This window comes from Saccoglossus kowalevskii, chromosome 7 (genome assembly GCF_978046115.1).
Source record: "Saccoglossus kowalevskii chromosome 7, keSacKowa6.1, whole genome shotgun sequence".
NCBI lineage: Eukaryota > Metazoa > Hemichordata > Enteropneusta > Harrimaniidae > Saccoglossus > Saccoglossus kowalevskii.
Window position 1 is genome coordinate 40,347,045 of NC_140647.1, and position 14,128 is coordinate 40,361,172.

At 35.7% G+C, this 14,128-nt stretch overlaps 1 protein-coding gene across 2 annotated transcripts in view; it reads right to left on the reverse strand.

The window, feature by feature from the left end:
* LOC100369920 (uncharacterized) overlaps positions 1-14,128 on the reverse strand; it is a 72,908-nt gene that overhangs the window by 10,812 nt on the left and 47,968 nt on the right. For both annotated transcript variants that reach the window (XM_085501564.1, XM_085501563.1), the window contains exon 7: positions 748-913. In XM_085501564.1, the coding sequence (XP_085357690.1) occupies positions 748-913 (166 nt within the window). The remainder of the gene's footprint in view (positions 1-747; positions 914-14,128) is intronic.

Below are 14,128 nucleotides of genomic sequence, written 5' to 3' on the forward strand. Positions count from 1 at the left end.
ATGTACCAAATTTTATTTAAATGTGATGATCAGTAATTGAGATATCAGTGTTAATTAATTAAGTTAATTTGTTGATTAATAAGCATAAATATTTACCAAAAACTAATTGGGTCTCTGCATAGTTCTCTTTAAAAGCTTCATTAAAATCCAATTCGTGGTTCTGGAACATTATGCAAATTAGGTAATTAATATCCAATTAAAACTAATCAGGTCTCTGCATAGATCTATGTAGCAAGTCTCATTGAAATACGATGATTAGTACTTGAGATATCAGGAAAAAAGCTGAAAATTAACTAATTATGCTAATAGGGTAATTAATATGCACAAATATTTACCCAAAAACTAATCAGGGGTCTGCACAGTCCTTAAGTAACTATGTACCAAGTGTCATTGAAATGTGATGATTACAACTTGAAATATCAAAAGCTGAAAAATAATTAATTATGTAAATTATGTTATTAATATGCACAAATATTTACCCAAAAACTAATCAGGGGTCTGCACAGTCCTTAAGTAACTATGTACCAAGTGTCATTGAAATGTGATGATTACTACTTGAAATATCAAAAGCTGAAAATTAATTAATTATGCAAATTAGGTAATTAATATGTACTGATATTACCCTAAAAACTATCAGGTTTGTGCAGTGTCCTATGACATCTATGTACCTAACTGCAACAACTCCCTTTTTGTGCTTCGCACACGGGAGTCAACAAGAGGTACAAATCTTGGTAAATACAACACTACCTTGATGAGCTGCTTGAATCATTGTTGTCATTATCATTATCATCATCATCTCCAAACACAACAGCTTTCATGGCTGCAGATTCTTCAAATGCTACTGCTTTGGTGCCACTAGATGCCGACTGAACACGTATTTCAACTCCACTGGGTGAGGTTTGTCGATTAGAATCTAAAATGTATTGAAGGAATACAATTTCAAAACATTATAGATGGTATTTGCATAACATTACTTTGCTTAGGTTCTATTGTTGTTAGAAACCTCACAATATGATTTGTTGAAGGGTCATACATAATCTTTCAAAAGAGCAAATTAAGAATCGCCGCTGGATTGCAGTCTAACAGCCTGGCTTATCCTAATGGTTAGCTCAGTGTTTAGGATGGCTGGCACCTGATAACTGCTCAGTATTTTGGATGATTGGCACCTGATAACCGCTCAGTGTTTTGGATGATTGGCACCTGATAACTACTCAGTATTTTGGATGATTGGCACCTGATAACCGCTCAGTGTTTAGGATGGCTGGCACCTGATAACTGCTCAGTATTTTGGATGATTGGCACCTGATAACCGCTCAGTGTTTTGGATGATTGGCACCTGATAACTACTCAGTATTTTGGATGATTGGCACCTGATAACCGCTCAGTGTTTTGGATGATTGGCACCTGATAACTACTCAGTATTTTGAATGATTGGCACCTGATAACCGCTCAGTGTTTTGAATGGTTGGCACCTGATAACTGCTCAGTGTTTTGAATGGTTGGCACCTGATAACCGCTCAGTGTTTTGGATGATTGGCACCTGATAACTACTCAGTATTTTGGATGGCTGGCACCTGATAATTACTCAGTATTTAGGATGGCTGGCACCTGATAACTACTCAGTGTTTTGAATGGCTGGCACCTGATAACTGCTCAGTGTTTTGAATGGCTGGCACCTGATAACTGCTCAGTGTTTTGGATGATTGGCACCTGATAACCGCTCAGTATTTTGGATGATTGGCACCTGATAACTACTCAGTATTTTGGGTGGCTGGCACCTGATAATTACTCAGTATTTTGGATGGCTGGCACCTGATAACTACTCAGTGTTTTGAATGGTTGGCACCTGATAACCGCTCAGTATTTTGGATGATTGGCACCTGATAACTACTCAGTATTTTGGATGGCTGGCACCTAACTACTCAGTATTTTGGATGGCTGGCACCTGATAACTGCTCAGTATTTTGGATAGCTGGCACCTGATAACTACTCAGTATTTTGAATGGCTGGCACCTGATAACCGCTCAGTGTTTTGAATGGCTGGCACCTGATAACTGCTCAGTGTTTTGGATGATTGGCACCTGATAACTACTCAGTTTTTATGATGATTGACACCAGAGAACTGCTCAGTGTTTTGGATGGCTGGCACCTGATAACTGCTCAGTATTTTGGATAGCTGGCACCTGATAACTACTCAGTATTTTGAATGGCTGGCACCTGATAACCGCTCAGTGTTTTGAATGGCTGGCACCTGATAACTACTCAGTTTTTTGGATGATTGGCACCAGAGAACTGCTCAGTGTTTTGGATGATTGGCACCTGATAACACCTCAGTGTTTTGGATGACTGGCACCTGATAACCGCTTGGTGTTTTGGATGGCTGGTACCCGATAACCGCTCAGTATTTTGGATGGCTGGTACCCGATAACCGCTCAGTATTTTGGATGATTGGCACCTGATAACTACTCAGTATTTTGGATGGCTGGCACCTGATAACTACTCAGTATTTTGGATGATTGGCACCTGATAACTACTCAGTATTTTGGATGGCTGGCACCTGATAACTACTCAGTATTTTGAATGGCTGGCACCTGATAACCGCTCAGTGTTTTGAATGGCTGGCACCTGATAACTACTCAGTTTTTTGGATGATTGGCACCAGAGAACTGCTCAGTGTTTTGGATGATTGGCACCAGATAACTGCTCAGTGTTTTGGATGATTGGCACCAGATAACTGCTCAGTGTTTTGGATGATTGGCACCTGATAACTGCTCGGTGTTTTGGATGGTTGGCACCTGATAACTGCTCGGTGTTTTGGATGGTTGGCACCTGATAACTGCTCAGTGTTTTGAATGGTTGGCACCTGATAACCGCTCGATGTTTTGGATGCCTGGAACCTGATAACCCCTCATTGTTTTGGATGCCTGGAACCTGATAACCGCTCAGTGTTTTGGATGGTACCTAATAAGCGATCTTCTACTTCACTCCACGTAATCGATATATTCTTAACATGTGAGCTATTTAGAATCTTGTTTAAGAACAGATACCATTTTAGATTATCTTGAACTCATAGGTCAACTGACTGGTTCAAAGGTTAAACAAAGTGATTTCTTTGTTAACACAGCATCAATGTACAACTATTGACAACATCGAGGCTATGACATAAAATCAATATACTCTTTGGAATTGTTTTACTGACATGACATACATTTTTTTATTTAAAGAAAGCTTTACTCTCTTGTAGAAAGGGTTATAATTGAGAGTATATAATTAGAATATTCAATACAGCCACTTCTCTAACCTGAGAGGTTTGGACCAGGAAGAAGATGAGAGGGAGGGGGAGAGAGAAATCAGATATTGGTGGGAAAGCTAAAAATCAACTAATTATTATGCAAAGTAGGTAATTAATATGCACTTAATAGCACTAAAAACTAATCAGGTCTGTGCATCATACAATAAATATTGCCTTTTCTATTTTAACAGTTTACGTCATTGAGTACAATTATAAAATATTTATTTTTGCATGTTAACACCATCTGTCATTGAGTACAATTCTAAATATTTATTTTTGCATTTTAACACCTTCTGTCATTGAGTACAATTCTAAATATTTATTTTTGCATTTTAACACCTTCTGTCATTGAGTACAATTCTAAATATTTATTTTTGCATTTTAACACCTTCTGTCATTGAGTACAATTCTAAATATTTATTTTTGCATTTTAACACCTTCTGTAATTGAGTACAATTCTAAAATATTTATTTTTGCATTTTAACACCTTATGTCATTGAGTACAATTCTAAAATATTGATGTTTGCATTTTAACACCTGTCATTGAGTACAATTCTAAAATATTTATTTTTGCATTTTAACACCTTCTGTCATTGAGTACAATTCTAAAATATTTATTTTTGCATTTTAACACCTGTCATTGAGTACAATTCTACAATATTTATTTTTGCATTTTAACACCTTCTGTCATTGAGTACAATTCTAAAATATTTATTTTTGCATTTTAACACCTTCTGTCATTGAGTACAATTCTACAATATTTATTTTTGCATTTTAACACCTGTCATTGAGTACAATTCTAAAATATTTATTTTTGCATTTTAACACCTGTCATTGAGTACAATTCTACAATATTTATTTTTGCATTTTAACACCTGTCATTGAGTACAATTCTACAATATTTATTTTTGCATGTTAACACCTGTCATTGAGTACAATTCTAAAATATTTATTTTTGCATTTTAACACCTTCTGTCATTGAGTACAATTCTAAAATATTTATTTTTGCATTTTAACACCTGTCATTGAGTACAATTCTACAATATTTATTTTTGCATGATCTGATTATGAAACAGTGATATGATGTATGAGCCAAATACGAATGAAAATGGTACATAAATTGTGGGAATATAGTAGTAAGGCCAAAAGGTCAGATGGCTGTCAATCGGCCATCCTTGACCAGATTTTGAAACAAATTTTCATGGACATGCATCCTAACATGTATAAAGTACATGTACATGTATGTGCCAAATTTGAATAAAAACTGACAGAGCACGGCAAAATGCCTGCCAGTCAACCATCTTTGATCCAATTGCGAAATAAATCGTCATGGACATGTATCCTAACATGTATAATCTATGTACCAAGTTTGAATGACAACTGATAAAGCATGTCCAAAATACAACATTTTCAAAAAAACAAGATGGCTGCCAGTCGGCCATTTTGAATCGAATTGCTAAACCACTGCATGTGCATATGTCCCACATAAGGTACTAGGCACATGCAAAGAATGAACGGAATCGTTCTACAGGATTCTGAAATATGACTCTGGACAGACTGAGGGGCGGACGGACACATGGACGGATGGACAGACTCAGGAACTCACTGACGGTCAGGAACATATATCCTAACATGTATGATCTATGTACTAAATTTGAATGAAAACTGACAAAGCATGTTCAAAAGACGACATTTTCAAAAAAACAAGATGGCTGCCAGTCGGCCATCTTTGATCCAATTGTGAAATAAATCGTCATGAACATGTATCCTAACATGTTTAATCTATGTACCAAGTTTGAATGAAAACTGATAAAGCATGTCCAAAATTTTCAAAAAATAAGATGGCTGCCAGTCGGCCATTTTGAATCGAATCGCTAAACCACTGCATGTGCATATGTCCCACATAAAGTACTAGGCACATGCAAAGAATTGGTTCAAGGGATTCTGAGATATGACTCTGGACGGACGCACGGACGGACAGAGACCGAATTATAAGTCCCCGTTTTCGGACTTCGTCCGAACGGGGACTAACAAGTCATGAATGACACAGTCCTTGTTAGTTATCAAATTTAAGATATATAGTTTTGTTTATAGTAATATAGCTGGAACATAAACATGTCAGGAATATGATTATGATGATTGTTTAACATTAAAATGATTGACATTTGTTTCTGATAGTATTGAGAGATACTGCTCTGGAACAGCATTAATTAAAACAAAATCAGCTATTTTGAATACATGTATAATGAATATATAAAATTTGAACATAATCAGTCAAAGCATGTCAGAGATATGGCACTAGAGCTGCATTCATTAATACAAAATGGCCACCAGTTGGCCATTTTAAAAATAAAATGACGTGCATCAGGAACCCATAATGTCTAATGTATGTACCAAATTTGAATAAAATCCATTCATAAATGCCATAAATGCTTGATATCTGATGATTTTTTAGCACAAAAATGGCCATCATTCGGCTATTTTGAATAGGATCGTCAAACCAATACATTCGTCTATCTCTGACATGATGTATAATGAATATTTAAAATTTGAACATAATCAGTCTAAGCAAGTCAGAGATATGGCACTAGAACCACATTCATTAAAACACAAGTCATGTATGACAGAGTCCCCACTGTGTGCAGATGTGATGGTTACAGCATTACACTTTGTGTCTATTTAAATTTTCTTAGACCAATCCATTTTAACAATCCATTTAAATATACTACCAATAATGAGGTTATTCTGTATAAGTTAGCTGAACTGCATTGCATTGCATGTGATATCACGTTGCCGAACTCTATTGCATGTGATTGATGCAGTGATTTGCCTTGAACATATAAACCATGACAGTGCATGCTAGTATAAACACGAGACAATAAAATGATCAGTAAAATATACCTGGAGAACATCAAAATTGATATAACTCAACTGAGAAGCAAACTCTTAAATCTGCAAGTAGGAGGATGAATCAGTATTCTGTCTATGCGGATACACCTCATCATAAAGTAATTTTCCGTAATCTAATATTTTTCTGATAATTGAAGAATTCCAGAATCTCTGAGTACACAAGTGCAACAAGACTTTTTGTCATACACGTACTTGCTCCAGACATATCTTTCATAAATCTGAGTGACCCCTTATGTTCAGTACCTTTAATAACTCCTTTGACTTGACATGTTAATCCCATTCTTTGTATATCAAGAGAACCTGGATTAGTTTCTATATCACCACCAAGCAATAGAATCATTCTCGCATTGTACAAATAACATTTCTTAAAAGTATAGTATGGTTTATTGTTTAAAAAGTATTTACTGTACATACAGCAACATTTATTAATAAACTGTAAATACAGTAAAGCCATATTTTCAGAGAAAATAATAATTCAAGAACACAGTAACAATAATTGTCTTCTTAGTGCAGTGATATTTATCAGTGATATTACTAAATTCAAATTACAATGTTTTATAAGATTGATATCACTGTGCTTGAATAATATGCCTCAAAGGGGCAGTATTGTATATGAGCCACCAGGGGGCAGTATTGAAGATGAGCCACCAGGGGGCAGTATTGATAAACCACTACAGGGCAATAGTGAAGTTATGCCACTACAGGGCAATATTAATGTTGAGCCACTACAGGGCAATATTAATGTTGAGCCACTACAGGGCTATATTAATGTTGAGCCACTACAGGGCTATATTAATGTTGAGCCACTACAGGGCATTATTAATGTTGAACCACTACAGGGCAATATTGAAATTGAGCAACTACTGGGCAATATTAATGTTGAGCCACTACAGGGCAATATTAATGTTGAGCCACTACAGGGCAATATTAATGTTGAGCCACTACAGGGCAATATTGATGTTGAGCCACTACAGGGCAATATTGATGTTGAGCCACCACAGGGCAATATTGATATTGAGCCACTACAGGGCTATATTAATGTTGAGCCACTGCAGGGCTATATTAATGTTGAGCCACTGCAGGGCTATATTAATGTTGAGCCACTGCAGGGCTATATTGATATTGAGCCACTACAGGGCAATATTAAAGTTGAGCCACTAGAGGGCTATATTGATATTGAGCCACTACAGGGCTATATTGATATTGAGCAACTACTGGGCAATATTAATGTTGAGCCACTACAGGGCAATATTAATGTTGAGCCACTAATGGGCAATATTGATGTTGAGCCACTACAGGGCTATATTGATATTGAGCCACTACAGGGCAATATTAAAGTTGAGCCACTAGAGGTCAGTATTGCAGATGAGCCACTAAAGGGCAAATAGATCTGTATAGAAGGGTATATAAAATACCGCTGCTGCCTGTAAAAAAAAAATCATAGTTAAAAATAAGTATAAGCAAAGATGGCTTAAAGAGAACATGTGGTACAGAATAGATATATGTAATATTTAAAATTAATTTGAGAATACTAAAATTCTAGATAGAAAAAAGAAATACAAAATGAAATAAATTTAATTTTTGAACAGTGTAAGAGTTTGATTCATGTTCTACACATAAACTGTATCTATTAACACAAGACAATACGCAAGATTGATAAGCCTTCAGTGAGCACTCCTGAAATTTCAGATCATTGGTACCATGTTTTTGGATACATTCAATGACCTGATACATAAAACCACATTTTTTATTGATCAATCGCTTGACCCTGTATGGCATTTGATGCACAAGATTGCAAGCTCTATCATAAAATTGGGTTTTTCATTTGATGCAACAAAACATGTATTCACAGCAGACAGAAATTTGTTTGAGATGTTACTGGACTATATTTTTGTATTCAGTTTTTATTTCAACCACTTTGTAAGCTGAGATCATATGTTAGTGATCACGTATTAGGATACTGACTGTGCATAAATGCGCAGTGTAGTGCCACCAGAAGACCAATTGCTTAAGATTATTTTGCACCATTAAGTCATTTCAAATATTATATTAATTCACAGACAACAAAATAAAGATTTTCAATAACATACAAGTTTTCCACAGTTGATGGTTGTAAGGCACTTACATGGCTTCACCAATTTTACATTGGAAGAAGTTGAAAACAAATGACAGGATAAATGTCCTGCATGTCAAGCATGATTTTTTAATTTTTTTTTTTTACAAATGTCTATTTCAGGGCAACAGAAACAAGCCATGCATGGCACAGTCCCCGCTAGTTATCAAATTTAAAATATATAGTTTTGTTCATAGTAATATAGCTGGAATATAACCATGTCAGAAATATGATTTTTTAATATTAAAATGATTTACATTTGTATCTAATCGTCAAATAAGTACTTGTCCATATTGAAGGATATTGCTCTGGAACAGCATTCAAAATTAGCCATTTTGAATACATGTATATATATAACATAATGTATAACGAATATATAAAATTTGAATATAATCACAAAGCATTTAAGAGATATGGCTCTAGAAGCCTAATCATTAAAACTAAATGGTTGCCAGTAAGCCATTTTCAATCCAGTCTGAAAAATAAAATGATGTGCATCAGGAACCCGTACTGTCTAATGTATGGACCAAGTTTGAACGAAATCCAGCCATAAATGCCAGAAATGCTTGATATTTGATGATTTTTTAGCACAAAAATTACCACCATTCGGCCATTTTAAATAGGATCGTCAAACTAATACATCTGTCTATCTATGACATGATGTATAATGAATATTTAAAATTCAAATATAATCAGTCAAAACAAGTCGGAGATATGAGTCTAGAAGCCCATTCATTAAAACAAAATGGCCGCCAGAAAGCCATTTTGAATCCAATCTGAAAAATAAATGATGTGCATCAGGAACCTGTAATGTCTAATATATGTACCAAGTTTGAACAAAATCCATCCATAAAGCCAGAAATGCTTGATATTTGATGATTTTTTAGCACAAAAATAGCCACCATTTAGCCACTTTGAAAAGGATCGTCAAACCAATATATTCGTCTATCTTTGACATGATGTATAATGAATATTTAAAATTTGAACATAATCGATCAGTCTAAGCAAGTCAGAGATATGGCACTAGAACCACATTCATTAAAACACAAGTCATGTATGACAGAGTCCCCATTGTGTGCAGATGTGATGGTTACAGCATTACACTTTGTGTCTATTTAAATTTTCTTTTCTTTTCTTAGACCAATCCATTTAAATATACTTCCAATAATGAACTGCTGAACTGCATTGTATTGCATGTGATTGATGCAGTGATTTGCCTTGAATATATAAACCATGACAGTGCATGCCAGTTGGCCATTTTGAATCTTATCTGAAAAACAAAATTATTTGAATCAAGGTCCCGTAATGTCTAATGTATATACCAAGTTTGAACAAAATCCATCTGTAAACAGCCGAGAAATGCTTGATTTTGATGATTTTTAGCACAAAAAATGGCCGCCATTCGGCCATCTTGAATCAGATCGTGAAACAAATTGACGTGCATATGTATAATATCATGAATGATGTATGTGTGAAGTTTGATTGTGATTGGTCCAGGCATTGTTAAGATACAGGTCCGAACGCACGGACGCACGCTTGGACACACGGAGGTCAAAACATAAGTCCCCATTTTCGGATTGCGTCCAAACGGGGACAAACAAAACCAATAAATATGTAGATAGGCATTTTAACAATTGCACAATTAATATTGGATGAAAACATCATTACCGATATAAATCATAATTTTGTTCAAACAATTAAAAATAAGATCACATTTAATTTAGTCAGTTTTCATAATGAATTACATAATAACATGTACTTATAAAATGTCACACTCAGAGAAGAGTAAAAGGCCTTAATTTGGTTCTAAAATAGGCATCGCAGAATGTTGAAATTGTAAAAAATGTAATATGCATTATTTTTTTCTAATTTTGTTGATAACGAAAAGTAAAGTATGTTCTAAAAGAAGTTTCGAATAAATACAAACACGAATACATTGCTTAGTGGTTAGTACCGGTAGTAAATGATCACGGCAGGCTGATCACGGTAACACGATCTGGTCATTCTGTGTTTCGCAAGTGAATAACTTACTTGTTTTCGAAGTATTGCAATTGTTGATTATTATTCAGCAATGATTATAATAACTTACAAAAAATAAAGTAAAATTCAACTTAGTAAACGAATGATTTTGGTTGAATGTAAATGGTCGATGCGATAAGATATTACGAATATAATCATAGGCAACCTGCTATTATATAATGAATAAATTGATCTTTTTCCTTGAATTGTGGATATTTCAGAAATCGCGACACAAGCAAAAGACCGTAAAACGATTTACTTGAAAACTATGTCCCCATGAATAAATTGTTCATGTACAATAATTTGATAGGGTATACAATTTACGAACTAGTTTCGTAGATTGGAGACAATTGTTTGCTTTTTTGGCTTTTCACAAGAATATAAAGCTGGCAATTATCATAATATTCACATCCGTACGTCACGGAATGTACACCAATCCTACCCCAATACATTCAATTTTACTGAAACTGGAGAACTTACCTTTGCAAACACGCCTATGCCGCTTTCTTGAAGTTCTTGAAATCAAATAAGGTTACTACTTCCTCTAGTAACTAGTGAATGAGACCACTGAGCCGAACCGAATACATGTATAAACAGTACTGCACGCAATGGAGAAATCACAAGCCGTGAAACAGCAGCCTTACTTACAGATCTAACTTACTTTAAAATATTTTATTTCAGCTGGAATTATCATTCGCTGAAAAGACTTTTTTCTGGGTTTTTTGTATTGAATTTATTTTCATTGATTTTTGACAAGTTGAATGTAAAATATAGGAAAACGGGTATATTCACTGGATTTTATTTTAACTGAAACATTCCTTCAGCGAAAATAGCGAAAACAAGTTGCAAGCGAAAATAAAGTATTTTACAGTAATTAATTTATTCTGAGCATGCGCAGTTGTAATTTTTGATGAAATTTTTGATGAAAATCATGAAAAGACCCACTTGGGATTTTCAGATCTGGAAAATTATTACATGCCTACTTGGCAGAGACTTGTTCATCAACCTGCCAAATTTTACTGATATGTGCTGCAGAATTTCTGAGAAAATGTTGGAGACGAAAAGCAGAAAATGGAATACGGAATATGGAAAACGATCATTTGACAAAACCTGAATTATAAAGTCCCCTTTTCAGGCTGCGCCTTAACGGGGACTTAAAATGCCTGCCATTCGGCCATTTTGAATTTTACATGTATCTGAAAAACAAAATGATGTGCATCTAGGTCCTATAATGTCCAACTTATACAAGGTTTGAACAATATCCATCTGTAAACAGCCGGGAAATGCTTGATTTTTTAGCACAAAAATAGCCACCATTAGGTCATTTTTAATAGGATCGTCAAACCAATGAATCTGTATATCTATGACATGATCTATAATAAATATTTAAAATTTGAACATAATCAGTCAAAGCAAGTCAGAGATATGGCACTAGAACAACATTCATTAAAACAATCGGCCATTTTTAATCTTATCCAAACACCAAAATGATGTGCATCAAGGGGTTATAATGTCTAACGTATATACCAATTTTGAACAAAATCCATCTGTAAACAGCCGAAAAATGCTTGATTTTGATGATTTTTAGCACAAAAATGGCCGCCATTCGGCCATCCTGAAACAGAACATGACACAAATTGACGTGCATATGTATAAAATTATGTATGATGTATGTGTGAAGTTTGATTGTGATTGATCCAGACATTTCATTTCATTTAAATATACTTAGGATTTTCAGATCTGGAAAAAAAAATTATGTGCATATTCAACTAAGACTTGTTAATCAACCTGCAAAGTTTCATTGATATCTGCTGCAGAATTTCTGAGAAAATGTTAGAGATGTAAAGAAAATGGAACGGATAAAAACTGGAATAAAAAACTATACTCCTGTGCCTGAGTCTGAACTGGGACTAACAAATGAAATGTAGAAGTTAGACTTTTTCTTGAAGAATACAACCTCCATGAATACCCCCCTCCCTCACATTGGGTTATTCTTTAAATTTGCATCATTTTTGTACATGGGAGCTTGTCAACTGCTCGCGCTAGGCGATTGCAGTGGTGTTGAATAAAATAATAGTTCTATGGTTGGATGTATTGCCAGTCGAACCTTATAAATAATATCAACACTGAGAGTGTAGAGGAACAATTGCAGAGGCAAAAAATAGCTCCCTCCATAGAGAAATATAATGCTGAATCTACAGCAAAAAATACAGGGATTTGAAATTTGCTTGATGATTCTTCTTTCAAAATGCTATAAATCCAAATTTTCATGCAATGTGACACAATCACTCATTTAGACAGGCTACTTCTAGGACATCACTACAGATGAGACAGTCAAACAATGCATTCAGAAAATACCTCATGGCAATAACAAAATAGAAGGTAACTAAACTCTTAGTATCATGGGAGTTTGATTATTTGACCCGGAGAAAGTCACATTTATTCTCAGACTCAACCGACAAACTGTTGTCCGGGGTTTGTTTAGGTTCAGGATAGCTACTAAGTAGCAATATTGATTACTATGACATCATGTGTATCTGCTTATATCAATTATATCCAAGATTATATCAAAGCATTAATACATGTACTGGTATGTAAAAATATACATGTTTTATTCTTTATCTTGACATGCAACAAGACATAAATCATAGTCCAGACCGCATACACGATTAACCACTACCTTATTTTTCTGGCCTGCTATTTACACTGCCAATGAATATACCCACAGAATAACCGCTATCCTCCAAATCCAAGCTCGCTATAATTACACTGTGATTAAACATCGTTGACACCTCGGTGTAACAATTGGGTCGATGAGTTCAGTATCTTCCACACAGTTACTGCACCACTTGAAGGGTGCACGATGCTGATGAATAAAGTGAACCCATCAAAGCTGCAGCTGTCAATCAAACGATTTCCAGTCTTTCCAGAAAGAAAGGCATAAGCATTTTTTGTTTCAGATTGCGTTCTGCAATAATGCCATCAACACAATGCGTGTTTCAGGATATGCTTTGCCCGGACAGATAACAACACACACACACTATTGGCATAAGAACGGTTTTATTTTATCAGTAGTGTATTACATACTGTTTTACCGCCCTACATTACACAATCGCAGAGTCTTGATCTCTGGAAAGCAGTAAATAGTCTTCTAATAATAGGACAATTGGCTAGTCTTGTTCCTAAAATGTTCTCAATGTTGGGGGACAAGGCCGACCTGTAGCCAACGATCGCTGTGTAGGACAAACCCACTTCGTCAAACAGGTGGACAAAGGAGTCTGCTACCTGGCCAATAGAGGGATGGTATGGATCTATCTTCTTTCCGCTATACCAATCAGTCTATGCTCGCAACCTAGAAATGTAGACAGCGTTGGTGGAATCCCTGTTCGTCCTGGCCAGGACGTTGGCAGCCTGCTCAAAAAAAACTTTCGTATGTGCGGGTCTACTGAGCGCCTCTATGTGTGTAAGTGATATTCGTTGGGCTCATTGGTAGTGCGCCGTCTGGTTGGGACAGCATGTCCGGAAGCACTACTGGTGTTTCGACTTGCATTTCTAACAGAAGTGGAAACTACATGTAGGCCTTGGTTGGCCAATTGGATGCGACCAACGACAATATGCAGGTGTGCACCTGTCGAAGTTTTCTCTGGTGCCCGGTGAATTAGCGGGATGGGAGAAAAGGCACACACAACTAAGTGGGTCCTTGGTGTTAGGCTAAGCGACCCTGGCCCAGGCCCCTGGAGTCGGCAGGAGTGTTATCAGCCCTCCAGATTGCGACCATTTCGGTCGGCATGGCG